General features: G+C 39.2%; 1 protein-coding gene across 1 annotated transcript in view; it reads right to left on the minus strand.

Annotated features, from left to right (window-relative positions):
* The window catches only part of LOC102996333 (peptidyl-prolyl cis-trans isomerase A-like), a 62,247-nt gene that overhangs the window by 9,264 nt on the left and 36,077 nt on the right, over window positions 1-16,906 (minus strand). The window contains exons 2-3 of the mRNA XM_024128122.1: window positions 9,198-9,253; window positions 7,504-7,656 (exon numbers count right to left, since the gene is read on the minus strand). Coding sequence (XP_023983890.1) covers window positions 7,504-7,656; window positions 9,198-9,253 — 209 coding nt within the window. The remainder of the gene's footprint in view (window positions 1-7,503; window positions 7,657-9,197; window positions 9,254-16,906) is intronic.

A 16,906-nucleotide genomic window follows, 5' to 3' on the forward strand; every position in this document is an offset into this window, starting at 1 on the left:
GCTGTTAATCCCCTCTCCTCGCGCACCAGGAAACAAAGAGGCAAGAAAAAGTCTCTTGCCTCTTCGGCAGGTCCACACTTTTCCCGGACTGCCCCCTTCAGGCTGTGTTCACGCCGCCAACCCCAGTCCTCTCCCGGCATCCGACTGAAGCCCGAGCGTCAGCTCCCAGCCCCTGCCCGTTCCGGCAGGTGAGCAGACAAGCCTCTCGGGCTGGTGAGTGCCGGTCGGCCCCGATCCTCTGTGCGGGAATCTCTCCGCTTTGCCCTCCGCACTCTGTTACTGCGCTCGCCTCCGTGGCTCCGAAGCTTCCCCCCCCTCCGCCACCCGCAGTCTCCGCCTGCGAAGGGGCTTCCTAGTGTGTGGGAACCTTTCCTCCTTCACGGCTCCCTCCCACTGGTGCAGGTCCCGTCCCTATTCTTTTGTCTCTGTTTTTTCTTTTTTCTTTTGCCCTACCCTGGTACGTGGGGAGTTTCTTGCCTTTTGGGAGGTCTGAGGTTTTCTACCAGCGTTCAGTCGGTGTACTGTAGGAGCTGTTTCGCATGTAGATGTATTTCTGATGTATTTGTGGGGAGGAAGGTGATCTCCACGTCTTACTCTTATGCCATCTTGAAGGTCTCCACAGCAATGGACATTTTAATATTATCTTTATATAATACAAACTTACTATAATTGCTATTCGTGCCAGAAGTTTTTCTTGACTTTTTTGGGGGAGCATTTTCTACATAGAAAATCACTATTGCAAAGATATTTTTATTTCTTCCTAATTTGTAACCCCTTACCTCCCCTCTTGTCTTTTTGCACTAGCTAGGAATTCCAGTATAATTTTGAATTGGAGTGGCGAGCGAGAACATTCTTGCCTTGTTCCCCAAAGTGGTAAAGCATTTACTTTCTCATCATGAAGTATGATGTTAGCTATAGATTTTTTGTGTTATTTACCATGTAGAGAATCTGTCTCTGTATTCCTAGTTTGCTGAGAGTTTTTATCATGAATGGATGTAAGTTATTGTCTGATGCTTTTCTGCATCAACTGATCTTATCACATGTTATTTTTTTCTTTAGACTATTGCTATGGTTTGCATTGATTGATTTTTGCATGTTGAACCAGCCTTGCATATATACTTTATCATGGTGTATATTTTTTAATACAGTGCGAGATTCAATTTGTTAATATTTTGTTGAAGATTTTTGTATCTACGCTCATGAGAGAATGGTCTAAAGTTTTTCTTTCTTGTGATATCTTTATCTGGATTTCATAAAAGGGTAATGTTGGCCTCATAAAATGAGTTAGGAAGTGTTCCTTCTGTTCCTGTTTCCCAAAAGAGATTATTAGACAATGGATATTATTTCTTCATTAAGTGTTTGGTAGAATTCACCAGTGAAATCATCTGGGTCTAGTGCTTCCCTTTTTGGAAGGTTATTAATTTTTATTTTCTGTAATAGTTTTAGGCCTACCCAGATTATCTGTTTCTCTTTGTGTGACTTTTTGTAGTTTGTGTCGTTCAAACAAATGGTCCATTTCATTCAGGTTATCAGAACTGTGGGCATGGAATTGTTAATAGTATTCTGTTGTTATCTTTTAAATTTTCATAGGATCAGTTGTATGATCCTTCTTTCATTTATGATATTTGTATTTTGTACTCTCTCTTTTTCTTTTGGTTAGCCTGTCTGCAGGTTTTTCACTTATTTTTATCTTTTCAAAGAAACTGCTTTAGGTTTCTTTGATTTCTCTATTTTTGTCCTGTTTTAAATTCTATTGATTTCTGCTCTAATATTTATTATTTCTGTTTTTATTCTAGTTTTAGACTTAAATGTATTTTTTCTTTAGTTTCCTAAGATATAAACTTAAATTATAGATAATAGATCACTGTTCATTTCTAAAATATGTATTTTATACCATGAATTTCCTTCTAAGCACTACTTTCCACTCATCTCACAAAATTTGATAAGTTGTATTTTATATTCATTAGGTTCAAAGTATTTTGAAAAATTTCTCTTGAGACTTTTTCTTTGTTTGTTGTGTTATTTAAAAAATATATTGTTTAATTTCCAAATATTTGGGAACTTTAGAGCTACCTTCCTGCTGTTTATTTCTAATTTAATTGCTTTGTGGTATGAGAATATACATTGTGTGATTTCTTTTATTAGGATTGGTTTCTGGAGAATTGCCTTGTTCTTTAGATTTGACTGGTTTAGGATATCTTTTTCTTCATTTTCCTTGACTCTCTGTGTTGGTGTCTGTGCATTAGACAAAGCAGGCACTTCTCCCAGTCTTCATGGACTGGCCACATATAGGACAAGACTCCAACAAATCAGTCCTGCCAGAGGTTCTGGGGCCTCTAATAATTCTTTCCCTCCTCAGGGGGAAACTGAGAGCTTGGGTTTTTTATCTGCTCACTGTGTGCTGAGCAAGGGAAGGCATCTACTAGCCCAAGCTGTGTGACTTCTGTCTCTCCTGGGGCTGGTAGATGGTGCTGGACCCGTTTGAACTCTAGGACTAGTGAGATAGATGCTGGGTCTTTGGGCATCTCAGGAGAAGTTGGGAAGCTGGCTGCACGGATCAACTCTTTCCTTCCCCAGGAGGAAGCTGAAACCTGGGATTTTCCATCTGTTCATTCTGTGCTAAGCAGAGGAAAGAATCTATGGCATCTACCAGCCCAAGCCATCAGTTCAGCTCTGCCCCTGGCTGCTAGACTATGCTGGACCTGTCAGAAGTCCAACTAGCAAGACAAAAGCCAGTCCTCTAGGGAGCCCCTTTGAAAAAGTTGGGGTGTTGGATATGTGAACCAACCCCTTCATTTCCCTGGGTGAATTTGGGAGCTAGGGGATCTCTTCCGGATCCTATGGTGCTGGGCTGGGATCAGGGACCCGAGTGAGACGTGTCCCAGATCTCCCTACCCGCTTCAGTGAGTCTGGTTTAGCTTTCCCCGGGTGCAGGAGACTTTCTCTTAGTTTCGAGATTTCTCACAATGGGAATTTGTCCATGAATTGTTGCCGAACCACTTTGTTTGTGGGAGGAAGGAGGATCCAAGGTTTCCAACATCTTGCTGATATCACTCCATACGCTTTCCTTTAAAGGGGTTAAGGTGTGTTTTATGGCCCAGAATGTGGTTTATCTTGGTGACTGTTCTTGAGAAAATTCATGTGACTTGAGAAGAAGGTGAATTCTACTCTTGTTGGATGGAGTATTTCATAAGTCTCAATTAGACCAGTTTGCCTGATAGTGCTGTTTAGGTCATCTACATCCTATTGATTTTCTGCCTGGTTGATTTATCAGTTGCTAACAGGGGAGTTTTGACTGACCAAGTGTCCACAGTTGTCTATTTCTTATTCTCTATTCTGTCTTGACCAAAATTTAGTCAGGTTTCTCTCTTCCCTAGGGCCCCTGAACTTTGCTTGTCCTCAAGTGTGAGCAAGTACTAAAATGCAGAACATCTCCCCTTATCAATTTATATTGAGAATTGGCTGACCACAGTGTGACACTTGTCCTGTCAGACCCTGCTGGGCATTTCTTCTAATTGGCAGTACCAAAGGTACTGCTTATGTTTTTGTTTGATTTTGAGATGCCTGCAGATTTCTGAGATGGGGTAGATCTCCCTGTTACAATAGTTTTTCTTCTGAATAAAATCTCTCCTTATCTAAGTCCAGATTTGTTTTTATTTGACAGAAGTTTCCAACCCCAATAGATGATTTATCTGTTTCTCCTTAAATTTCAATCAGTTTTTGTTTCATGTATTTTGGCACTCTGTTGTTAGCAACATATGCATTTAGAATCATTATGTCTTTTTATAAAATTTAACTCTTTATCATTATGTAATATCCCTCATTAATCTGTTTTTTTTTTACCATGCCATACGGCATGTAGGATCTTGGTTCCCTGACCAGGGATCAAACCCACACCCCTGGAGTGAAAGCAGGGAGTCTTAACCAGTGGACCACCAGGGAAGTCCTCTCTGGTTAATTTTAAGTGTCAACTTGGCTACGGCCCAGTACCCAGATATTTGGTCAAACACAAGTCTAAATGTCACTGTGAAGGTATTTTTTAAAGGTGAGATTAGCATTTAAATCAACAGACTTTGAGTAAAACAGATTTTCCTCCATAAGGTGGGTGAGCCTCATCCAACTAGTTGAAGGCTTTAGAAAATAAGAGAGGCCCCCTAACCTTGTTATGTGTTAACTTGACTACACTAAGGGATGCCCACATAGCTGGTAAAACATTATTTTTAGGTGTGTCTGTGAGAATGTTTCTTAGAGAGAATAGCATTTGAATTGGTAAACTGAGTAAAGAAGATCTTCCATCACTAATGTGGAAGGGTATCATCCAATCCCTTGAGCCCCTGAGTAGAACAAACAGGTGGAGAAAGGGTGAATTTGTTGTCTTTGCTTGAGCTGAGACATCCATCTTCTCTTGCCCTTGGACATCGAAAGTCCTAGTTCAAATATTCTTCTACTTTGTTCTCTTTCTTCTCCTTCTGATATTCAAATTATTCATGTGTTACACATTTTTGGAATTCTTAGATATTTTGTTCTTCTATTTTTCATTCTTTTTTTCCCCTTTGTATTATAATTTAGGAAGGTTCTATTGACACATCTTCGAGTTCACTGATTCTTTCTCCAGCCATGCCCATTCTTCTGATGAGCCCATCAAAGGCATTCTTCATTTATGTTACCATGTTTTAGTTTTCCAGAATTTTCTTTTGATTGTTTTTCATAGTGTCTGTCTCTATGCTTATATTACTCATTTATTTTTTCATATTGTCTACTTTTCCATTAGACTCCTTAACATATTATCACTGTTATTTTAAATTTCCTGCTTGATAATTCCAAAATATATGTCACATCTGAGTCTTATTTTGATGCTTGTTTTGTCTTTCCAGACTGTTTTTTCTTTTTGTTTAACATACCTTGTAATTTGTTGTTAAAACTAGGCATGATGTATTGAGTAATACAAACTAAGTTAAATAAACTTCTAGTGTGAGGTTTTAGGCATTTTGGTTAAGTTTGCCTATATTTAATGTTTGCTGTAGCTGTAGATGACAGAGGTTTCAAATTCTTGTCATGTCTTTTTTTTTTCTTTTTTCTTTTTGTCTCCCCTGTTGTCTATTGGCCTCCATGAAAATACTTCCTCTGGGTCTCTGCTTCCAGCTGTGAATTATATTGGTATGGTGGTGGTGTGTGTCAGAGGGTAAATGTTCTATAATCTTACAGTTAATATTTTAGTGGTCCTATGTCCCTGAACTGTGAGCTTCGGAAGTGCTTCTCAGATATCCCCCTTTAGGTGACACACAGAGGGTGCTGGCAGTCAGGCACATGCTCTATCCCCCAGGTGGGATAAGGCTCAGTTAAAGTCTTTTCCGCTGGAGGGTAGGTCTTTGTTGTGGAGAACTCTCTGGGAATATTTCAAAGAGGTTATTTTTCCCCTCCTGCTAGAAACAAAGGGAAAATTTTTCCTGGATCCTTACTTGGAGAACATGGTGTGGTTCCTGGAGTGAAAGCCCATGAAAGCATGGGATTCTCCCTGAGATTGGGTCCCCAGGAGTTTCTCATTTTCTGGCTAGGCCACACTCAAACTCCAACATTTTGTCTGTTACCATTTAAGTGTTATCTCCAGTGGCTTTTGCTACAAATTAGCAGTTCTCTGTTATGAGTCTCTGTATTTGCCTGTCATTATAGACTTTGGGGTGGCAGTTTGCTCTGATACTTTGATTCTCTGAAGGATCCAAGAAAAGTTGTTGATTTTCAATTGTTCAGCTTTTTTCTTTTTGTAAGAAAGGAAATGGCAACTTTCAAGCTCTTTTCCTATAAGTGCTGAAACCAGAAGTCTATCAATTTTATTATTTATGTCAAAGGACAAATTTTTGGTTTTCTTGACCCTCTTTTATTGTATATTCATGTACTGGTTCGTTAATTTGGCTCTCATCTTTAATATTTTCTTTTTTATCTTCTGGGGGTTAATTTTTCCATTTTGTTTCTAAACTTACTAAAATAGACTATTACTGCATCAATCTTCATCCTTTATTTTTTTCTCTGATATATGTATTTAAGGAATAAATTTCCTGCTAAGCATGGCTTTAACTTCATCCCACACATTTAGATATAGCATTTGTATTAACTTTTATTTCAAAATAGTTCTAATTTCCATTAAGACTTATTTCTTCACCTAAAGATTTTTAAAGTGTATTTTAAAATTTTGAAAAGCAAGAATTTTCATTTTATCTTTGTAATGTTGATTTCTGACATTGTGATCATAGAGAATATGCCATAACTGAAATTGTTGATTTTTACTGAGACAAGCTTTGTAGCCAAGGATATAGTCAATGTTTACAAGTGTTTGGTGTATGGTTTTTAGAATATGTATTCTTCAGGAATTACACAGCAGTTATAAAGTTTAAATTGTTAATGGTTTAATTCCATTTTTCAATATCTTTACTAATATGTTTGTCTGCTCGACCTATCCATTAAGGAGACCAGTGTGCAATGTTTGAACATTTTTCAATTTTATTATAATTCTAATTATCCTTTTATATATTGTTGGCCATATTTTTAGCACAAACAAAATGACAGACACTTTGTTATATATTCATGATTAATTAAGCCTTTTATCATTCTGAAGTTAAAGTCTTTCTTCCTACTAATTGATATTGCTGTAAATTCTATTTTATTTAATGTTAATGTAGCTATACCAGTTGCAATTGCATATTGTGTTTTTATCTCCTACCTCTGCTTTAATGAAGCAAGCGCCCCAGAGCTCACCTGACCAGACTTTGTTGACCTGAAGAAAAGAGCTTCTTGTTGCTTATCCTCAATGAAACCAAGGATTGTTTCAACACATAATGACAAGCTATGAATGCCCCCCACCCTATACACACATTCTCTTACCCTTGGTCTGACATCTGCATTAATCTAAAGGAATGATTGATGTCCATTCAAAACCTTAGGCAGACTGGACTTGCCTTTTAAGGATCTTTTCTGTGGCCCGTATTCTAAGGTGGGCTGTTGGATTTTTCAATGTCTCAAAACCATGAGGCAAAAAACTCACCTGTGAGAAGAGTGGGATGAGGCACGGACGTGGCAGAAGTTTACCTGTCACTTTCCTAGGTTCCTTGTTGTCATGGAAACGATTGCCTCGGTCTATACGGCCTGCGTGTGTTTGGGAGAACCCCTCTTGTATTATGGATCTCAAAGCAAGCCTTCTGTGAAACGAGGAATCATCAGAGTGAAGCTGTCTTAACACATTAAACTCCAGTAATGGCAGTGGGCTAGCATTTCAGCCTCCAGAGGATGCTAAGTGAAGTAAGAGGCCACCTGGTTATCGCTTCTAAATCCAGTGAACCAGGAAGAATGATTACTTACCTCACACCTGGCCACGCTTTACATCTTTTTAAGCTAACATTTATGGACCCCTTACTACTTGTCAGGCACTGTGATGTACATTTTAGCTTCATATCTTACTTAATCTTTAGAATGAGCCAGTGGGCTGTACTATTATCCTCATCTGCACTTTACTGATGAGAAATTGGGGCTGAGAGAGGTGAGCCGACTTTCCCAAGTTCGGCCTGGCTCCTTCTCCTGTTGCTCTACCTGGCCGTGGGCTTCCTGTGACCTGTTCTGTTTGGCAGCAGTGGACGTCTGCTTATTCTGAGATCCCTCTGACTCACGCTGTTGGTAAATGAGTAACCCTAAGTCAGCTGAGCAGCCACGTCAGGGAAGGGTCTGTTCTAGGGAAGCATTTGTAGATGAGGCTGAAGTTCCAGAACTCCTTTGGTTTTGTGTTTGTGCATGTGTTCAAACGGGTCTATACCAATGTTTCTGTTTTTCTTTCACATAAAATGGAAAGGATTTGAGGACTGGACCCTCTACATAGGATATCATCATGCACTATTTTTCTCTTAGGGGCAGAATGCGTTCTGGCTGCAAGTCCATCTGGATGTCCAGTAATATGACACGGATGTCTTCATGACTTTGGCTGTTTCTGGGGGTGACCTCATGGGATTCTGTCACCATTTGTAACCCTTGTTATCTGTCAGCAGTGCACCCACAATTTTTCTCATGATCAGATTGATCCTGGCGAAATGTAAGCATCTTCCCATGTAAGGACAAAATTAATTTAACTGCAGACATTTGTTGAAACAAACCATTATTAGTGAAAATCATATTTTCCTCTATCATTGCCAGTGGGTAATTGTCATTGATCCTAGAGCCAAACTCATCCCGAGTGAGAACTTTGCTAATTCTAGGTCCAGTTTTTGGAAAACCGGACATCTCTCTGCCCTTACTTTCCTCCTCGTCCTGGAATCCCCCCAGCAGAGCATGTGGAATCCATGTTCTCCTCTGTGACATCCTGACAGCTTCGCTAACGACAGCTCTTGATTCTGATTGAACCAAAAGGGCTTCAGAGGGAGTGTGTGAACCTTAGGTGAAAGATGGATTGTGTCCCCTGTGTAAGGAACAGAATGGGTCTGTTAGAAATGGAGGTCTGTGTATGTTCATCCAGTGGACCATTGGAGCCCGCTGTTCTGGTGAATGTAAATGAGAAAGAACCGCCACCCATCCTACCTATACTTATATGTTTCTGTGTTAGAAATATATGCTTTATAAAGTGCAAATGTTCTATTAATTGTAAAGTGCTATACAACAGAAAATATCATACTTACGTGTAAGTAAATAGCAGGAAAAAGTTGCTTATTGTTTAATGATTGGAAAGGCAATTCTAAAACAGAATTTTCAATGCATATTAAATGTTTATGTTCCTGGGGTAGTGAACCCAATAGTCTCTAACCGAGGTAAGTATGCCTGGCAAATATGTTGATATCTGCCAAGTGCACCCATTCAGAATAGCCATCAGCTGGAGAGGAAAGTAAACCAGGGTGAGTGAGAAGAGCTGACTTCAAGCTGAACGTGGGCTGCACAGTAGTGACGTGGGTTATGCGTGGAGCCATGGGGATCACCTTTTATGCCAGCGAGGCTATTATTGGCTTTATGGCATTTCTGCTTGGTACTATAATCTCCTGAAACTTATAATTTAGTTAAGGCTATAGAAATTGATAAAATGATTTTTTAAATGTCAAACAGTTTAATCTTTATAGTAATAAAACCCCTTCTTGGTGGATTCACATGGGTTAGAGGGACAAGACACCTTGGGGTTCACCTTGGAGACATGTGTGGACCGCAGACCTAAGTGCCTCTGTTATTGAACTGACCTTCAGGTGGTGCTTTTCTGCTTGGAGTTCAGAAGGCCTTGGAAAGATGATTGAGTCTAAAATATGAGTAAAACAGGAAGTTCTCATCAGGATACACTTGGGGGTAAAGAAAAATGTGGGGCAAATTTCAATTCTGTACTATTCTAGGTTTATATCTACATTGTCACTGGTAACATGACGAAATTAACATAGGGGCTTCCCTGGTGGCGCAGTGGTTAAGAATCTGCCTGCCAGTGCAGGGGACACAGGTTTGAGCCCTGGTCCGGGAAGATCCCACATGCCGCGGAGCAACTAAGCCCGTGCGCCACAACTACTGAGCCTGCGCTCTAGAGCCCGTGCTCCACAACAAAGAGAAGCCACTGCAATGAGAAGCCCACGCACCGCAAAGAAGAGTAGCCCCTGATCACCGCAACTAAAAGAAAGCCCACGCACAGCAACGAGGACCCAACACAGCCAAAAATAAAATTAATTAATTAATTAATTAAAAAATTAAAATAGGAAATATTCTAAATATTGATAGGCAAAAACGTTTTTTTTTGTTTCGCCCTCTACTCAGATTTAATAAATGTTGACATTTAGCCACATTTTTAAAAGTTTTTTTTTTTTTTTTTTTTTTTTGCAGAAAATGTTTCAGTTAAAGCCTCTTTTCTACCTCACCCTGATCCCATTCCCCTGCAGCTTTCCTAGAGGCAGCCAGTCTTCCAAAGTTGTGTTGTTACATACATGTTGTTGCATTTGCCTCCTGGCTATGTGTCATGAATAATAACTAGTATTATTTTGTGAGTTTAAAACATTTACGGTAATGTTCTTACTCAGTAATCCATCTTTCTTCAGCTTGCTTTATCACTCAAAATTACGTTTTTAGGATTTATCCTAATTAATTGATGTAGAGCTAGTTTCCTTACCTGCTGTATTAATTCCTTTCAATGAATATATCATAATATATCCATTCTTTAGTTGATGGGAGTTTAGATTGTTTCCACCTTTTCATTTTACAGACAGAGCTGTTGTGTACTTTTTTTTTCTTTAATAAATTTATTTATTTTTATTTATTTATTTTTGGCTGCATTGGGTCTTCGTTGCTGTGCGCGGACTTCCTCTCGTTGTGGCGAGCGGGGGCCACTCTTCGTTGCAGTGCACGGGCTTCTCATTGCGGTGGCTTCTCTTATTGCATTGGCTTCTCTTGTTGCGGAGCATGGGCTCTAGGCACACGGGCTTCAGTAGTTGTGGCTCACTGGCTCTAGAGCGCAGGTTCAGTAGTTGCGGCGCACGGGCTAGCTTGCTCTGTGGCATGTGGGATCTTCCCGGACCAGGGCTCGAACCCGTGTCTCCGGCATTGGCAGGCAGATTCTTAACCACTGCACCACCAGGGAAGCCCCTGTTGTGTACTTCTTTGGGCTTGTTTCCATGTGGACATGTGAGCTTCTCAAAGGTATAGATGCAGACGTGGATTTCTGGGTCTTAGGGGACAAACATCATCCACTTTGGTAGATGTTGCTGAATTGCTCTCAATTTGCACTTCCAGAACCGTCTATAAGAGTTCTTGTTGCTCTGCATCTTCTCCAACTCTTGGCATTATCAGGCTTTTACATTTTGCTAATCTGATAGATTGAAAGGTATCTCATTGTGTTATTGATTTATACTTGTCTGGATTTCTGGTGATGTATGCTTTTCTTTCTCATGATTGTTGGTCATTTGGGTTTCTTTTTCTATGCATTGCCAGTTTATAGAGTTTGCTCATTTTTTGTAGTGGGTTATTTGTTTTTTTCCTTACAGTTACCAAACGTTCACTATATATCCTGGACACTTAAAAAACAAAAACAAAACTACTCTCTCCATTTCTGTTTTGTTTTGTTTTGGTTTAAAACAGAACAAATTAATTTTCTTACAGTTCTGGAGGTCAGAAGTCCAAAATGAGTCTTAAAGAGCTAAAATCAAGGTGTCAGCAAGCCTGGCCTCTTACAGCTTCCAGCTCTCTCCATCTCTTGCCTTTTACCTTTGTTTTTTGGTGTCTTGTCACATACGTTTTAAAGCTATATTGGTCAATATTTTCTTCTTTTTTTGCTTCATGGTTTGTGCTACTGTGTCATTGCCTAGTCTGGGATTATAAAAATCGTGTCTGTATTTTTTCCTGAATCTTTTAAAGTTAACTGTAGTTCTCTTGGAATTCATTTTTGGATATAGCATGAGTTAGAGATCTATTTTTTTTCCCCTGTAAATAACCAGTTGTCCCAGGACCATTTAATAAATAGTTCAGTCATTTCCCACAGTTCTATAATGCTACCTCTGTCACATCCCAAGTTCCTATACACAGAGGGGCTCTCTCTATTACGTTGGTCTAACTCTGCACCAGTCCTATTGTGTCTTAATTATAAGGCTTTAATAAATGTCTTGATATCTGGCAGGACAAGTGTCCATCTTATACTGTTTCAATATCGGCTTGGCTGTTTTTTGGCCTTAATTCTTCCATATGAATTTTTAAACCAGCTAAAAATGTTCATGAAAAACCTTTCTGGGACTTTAATATGAATTACATTCAATTTATGTATTAACTTAGGAGGAACTGATGTTGATGTTGAATCCTCTCATCTCTGAGCATGAGATATATCCCTGTTTATTTAGGTCTTAGGACTTTCAGTGAAGTTTTATAATTTGCTTTCATTTAACTCTTGCACCTCTTTCTCTAGATTCATTCCTAGTAATGGGATCTTTTAAAAATTACAATTTCTAATTCATTGTTGCTGATAAAGATGCCATGGATGTTTGTATATTAATCTTGTCTCCAGCATTCTTGCCAAACTCTCTTATGACTTTTAATTGTTTGTAGTTTCTCATGGATTCTCTATGTAGACAGTCTTATGTGCACATGATTCTTCTTTTTTATCTCCATTTCAAATCCTTATTTCTCTTACTCCTTTTCCTTTGTTTCTTGTGTCAGCCAGTTATGTCACACAATGATGAGTGGAGTGGTGTTAGAAAAAACATATATGTCTAGTTCCTGACTTTAAAGGAAATATGTTCCTAAAGTTTATTGTAGGTTTTTAGTAGAAACTGCTTAGTAAAAACTTCCTTCTATTTTTGGTTGGCTAGGTATTTTGCTGTACTCTTAAATTGTGAATGGGTACGACATTTTATAAATGTTTTTTCTGCATCTATTGTGATGATTAGTCACATTAGGGCTGTCGAGGTGCGTAGCAGCACAGGCTGCCGGGGTCCTCTGCAGAACAGGGCATTGGGAACCACCCTCCCGCTGCCTGGCTGTTACCGGTTACCCCCGCCCTTCTTCTTTGTCCCTAAATGTCTCAGCTTTGCTGGTCTTTGGGTGAGGGGACACTGAAGTGAGTCCTTTGACCAGTGCCATGAAAGGCTGGGGAAGTGGGTCACTCACCCGCTGTCCTTTTCCCAGCAGGGGAACTGTTGAGCCTGGGGGTTCATTCTTGGTGCTGGGCGCTGCTGACCTGGGGAATAGGAAGATGCAGGCAAAATGAAGCTGTTCTTACCCTTATTGTGCAGCTCTTCTCAGGTTTTTTTGTTCCGTTTTGTTGCTGAAGCTTCTTAAATTCACTCCTGACCTCTCCCACGTGTGTTTTCTTTCGCAGCATAGCTGTCTAACGTTGACCTTTGTGGGTGGATGGAGGCTGGGGTCTCCTGCTCCACCATCTTGGTGACGTTACTCCCTGGTTCCTAGAGATCTTGATCACCTTTCTTCTCTAGACAGTATCATACCGGACCATTACCTTGATGACATTATGCCGATTGGAACTTGGGGGCAAGAAATCGCAACTACACTAGGCTTACTGTTAAGATAGTTGCATGTTAGAGAGTGGAGGATAAATCTGACTGAAATTCAGGGGCCTTCTACTTCAGTGACATTTCTAGGGAGCCAGTGGTGTGGACCATGTGAGAAATCCCTTCTAAGGTGAAAGATAAGTTGTTGCATCTGGCCCCTCATGCACCCAAAGAGGAGGCACGATGCCTAGTGAGCCTCCTTGCGCTTGGAGGCAACATCTTCCTCTCGTGGGTGTGCCATTCCAGCCTATTACAGTATGACCAGAAGAGCTGCTCATTTCGAGTAGGGCCCAGAGCAAGAGAAGGTTCTGCGCCAGGTCCGGGCTGCTCTGCCACTTGGGCCACGTGATCCAGAAGATGCAATGGCCCTTGAAGTATCAGTGCAGAGAGGGATGTTGTTTGGAGCCTTTGACAGGCCCCTAAAGGTCAATCACAGTGCAGGCCTTTAGAATCTTAGAACAAGGCCATAGCATCATCCACAGGTAACTCCTTCTGAGAAACAGCTCTTGGTTTGCTACTGGGCCTACGCAGAGACTGAATTCTTGACGATGGGACACAAATTTACCAGGCAGCCTGAGCTGCACATAACTGTATGCTCTCGGACCCACCAAGCTGTAAATCTGGGCGGACACAGCAGCACTCCATTATCAAATGGAAGTGGAATTTATGTGCTTGTGTCTGAGCAGGTCACGAAGGTACAAGTCAGTTACGTAAAGAGAAGTGAACCAAAAGCCCGTGGTCCCTGCTCTGAGTATAACGCCTTCTCTCTCCTAGCCTGTGCCTGTGACCTCATCAAATAAAACTGAACAAAATCAGTGATACCAGGTCAACAATTGGTATCACTACCTCAAAGCTTCTGCTCTGAGCCACCAATAGGGTAAGGTTATGTAGGGCAAGACCCTCCCCAATTTTTCCACAACTAAGTCTTGTTCTCCAAGACTTGGTCTATTCCTTTGATTTAGAAGAACACCTAGATGTTGCCTTACATCGGTATGGAATCGTAAAGATACCCATAGCCAGAGGTGAGAAGAAACCCAGTTGTTGCATCTCCTAACAGCTCCTTGGTCTGCCTTTTTATTCAGTCACATATAATGTCAGCCATAACTATAAGCTACAGAATATTGGTGTCAGTTCTGAAAGGGACTCCTACAACTTACTTCCTGGAAATATCACTTTCTGTCAAAATAGGTTACTTCTCTGGGTTCCTTCCATGTATTCCATGGCTCTCTAATAGGACCTTCTGGCGTGGAATACCTACTCTGTTTTCATTGTTGATGAATTTTGTTTTTCCCATTTGTATATTTATGTAGTTGATCAATGATCATTTTAGGAGTAGGGAGTTGTGTAATTATGCTCATGCTTATACTGCTATCTTAACTCAGAAATAATGTTGCCCTTAGTTATTTGAATCAGCATGCCATTTAGCTTCTCTGTTTGTGTGCTTTGGTGTGTACCTTCTAATCCATAGGATTAGATGAATGTTTTTTCCATGCTCCATGACAGTGTTCAGTCTATGTCCAAATACATAAGTACTAGTAGAGTGGACAAGAACTTATCCGTTAGTCTCCAGATGAAAATCAATGAGGGAGCCCACTAGCAAATACTCACTAACTCTTTTCGTCCTATTTGAAAATTGCAGTATCTCCAGGGCAGAAATGTATCTCGCTTTTGTTTTTGAATGTTGAATGGTACTATTTGTCCTTAATGTAAGGAAGATTGATGATCTAATAATGTGGATAATTTTTACATATATAAATTTTCTCTTGTTCCATTTTCCTTTGTTTTTTAAAAGTGTATTTGTCCCAGTTTAAAATTAAGCACATATCTTAAATGGTAGAAAATAGGGTAAAAATAAACAAATCCATAGCCCCACCACCCAAAGACAACCCAATTGATTTGATATGTACATTTTTCTTCATGTTGAAATATATTTGTGATCAACCTTCCGTAAAATTTGGTGTCTTGCCTCCATTTTCAGTTACTTTAATTATTCAATCAAACTTCTTGCCAATTTTGGAATATAATTTTGAAGGGATAACTCTACATGTGCACTTTGCCTTAAAGTTTAAAAAAAAATATAGAAAATAATTTTTCCTAATTTTGGTCTTTATAGTTTGAGCAGTAGAAACCATGGAAATTCCCCTCCAGGCAGGGAGAATGATTATGCCATGTGTGAGTGTTTACTTGGATTCTCCAGCCCTAGTTCTGAACTATTTTCAGACCTAGAGGTCCTTAGCCCAAGAGTGCTTGTCAATTCTTCTAGGAGAGGGAAGATTTAGGTCATTTCCCTTAGCTCCTACACAGGGGATCAATAAACACATAAAGAAGTTGATGCCTTTGGCAAAGACCATTTGCTCCTATCTCAGGAAGCTGCTAAATATGCTTATGGTCAACGCTAGTAATGTTTCAATTGAATTTTCTCAAAGATTATGATTTAATGAAAACAGTTTTATCTCAACCAGTCTAATAAATCTGGGCACTGACAAAAATAATTAAGAATTATTAATTATTCCTTAAATTGGTCCAAAGTTACTTCTTTGACTTTAGAGCTTCTTAGAGGAGAACCGATTGATTCTCATCTCATTTCCTCAGTGAGCTATGGACAAAACACTGAGTGACATGCTTTGAGGGAAGGGAATTTCTAACTCATGCTTTATATGACAAAGGAGAAAATTAAATGTCTTTTCAGAGCCTAGTTAAACAGGTCTGGAAATAAAACATCTAGAGGCAAAGCAATGCATGTATATAAGACAGCTATCAAGTTTTCAATAGATTTAGTGGCTCTTGTTTACTACATTAATATCACAGCTCTACCTAGTGGTCAAAAGGAAAACTTCTAGTTTCTGTATAAATCAATTATAATAAGCAACTAACAACAACAAAAAAAGAATTAAGTTTTAAATGTATGAATATGACTGAGGATGCTGCATTTTGATTATGGAGTTTATTTTCTTTGCATATAATGCAAGGATACAGTTTATGACATTTCCTTTATTGGGTTTGAATTTATCATTGCAGATGTAATAACAAAGTACACGAGTAATTGCATTATAATGATACATTCATTTTCCATTTCGTGGATACACAAAAATACAGATTCATTTTGAGATAACCAACTTTATTTTGCAAGAAAAGCTACATCATGAGTTTTTAAAAACTATTTGGTATTTGACAGTACAAATGTTAACATTGTCTAATGGGTTTTTTAAATGTATGTAGGTGTAATATATAAGAAAATTATAACATAAAGGGGCAATAGCAAAGGTAGCTACATGGTGGCAAAGATTCTACATTCCACATGAAATGATAAAATGTTGATTCTAAGTAAAAAGTTAATTATTTGAAAAGTTAATTATGTGTATGGTAATCCTGAGTCTGTCTATTAAAAAATATATATATATACACACAGAGATATAGCCAAAAACAATAGATCATTTAAAATGGAATATTAAAATATGTTCAAATAACCCAAAAGAAGGCATGAAATGGTATGGATATGAAGAACGAAGAGAACGATCTGACTAACTGATTTTTCACCAGAGTGCCAAGTCCATTTGATGGGGGAAAAAACAATCTTTTCAATAAATGGTGTTGCAACAACTGGATTTCCACATGCAAAAGAATGAAGTTAAACAACTATTTCATACCATATACCAAAATTAACTCAAAATGGATCAAAATGTAAATATGAATGCTAAAGCCATGAAACTCTTAGAAGAAAACATAAGGGTAGCATCCATGAGTTTGGATTTGGCAATCGATTCTTAGATATAATACAAAGAGCATGAGCAGCACAAGAAAAAATAAACTTGCCTTCATCAACATCAAAAAATGTTTTAGGGCTTCCCTGGTGGCGCAGTGGTTGAGAGTCCACCTGCCAATGCAGGGGACACGTGTTCGTGCCCCGGTCCGGGAAGATC

This window comes from Physeter macrocephalus, chromosome 21 (genome assembly GCF_002837175.3).
Source record: "Physeter macrocephalus isolate SW-GA chromosome 21, ASM283717v5, whole genome shotgun sequence".
NCBI classification, from domain to species: domain Eukaryota; kingdom Metazoa; phylum Chordata; class Mammalia; order Artiodactyla; family Physeteridae; genus Physeter; species Physeter macrocephalus.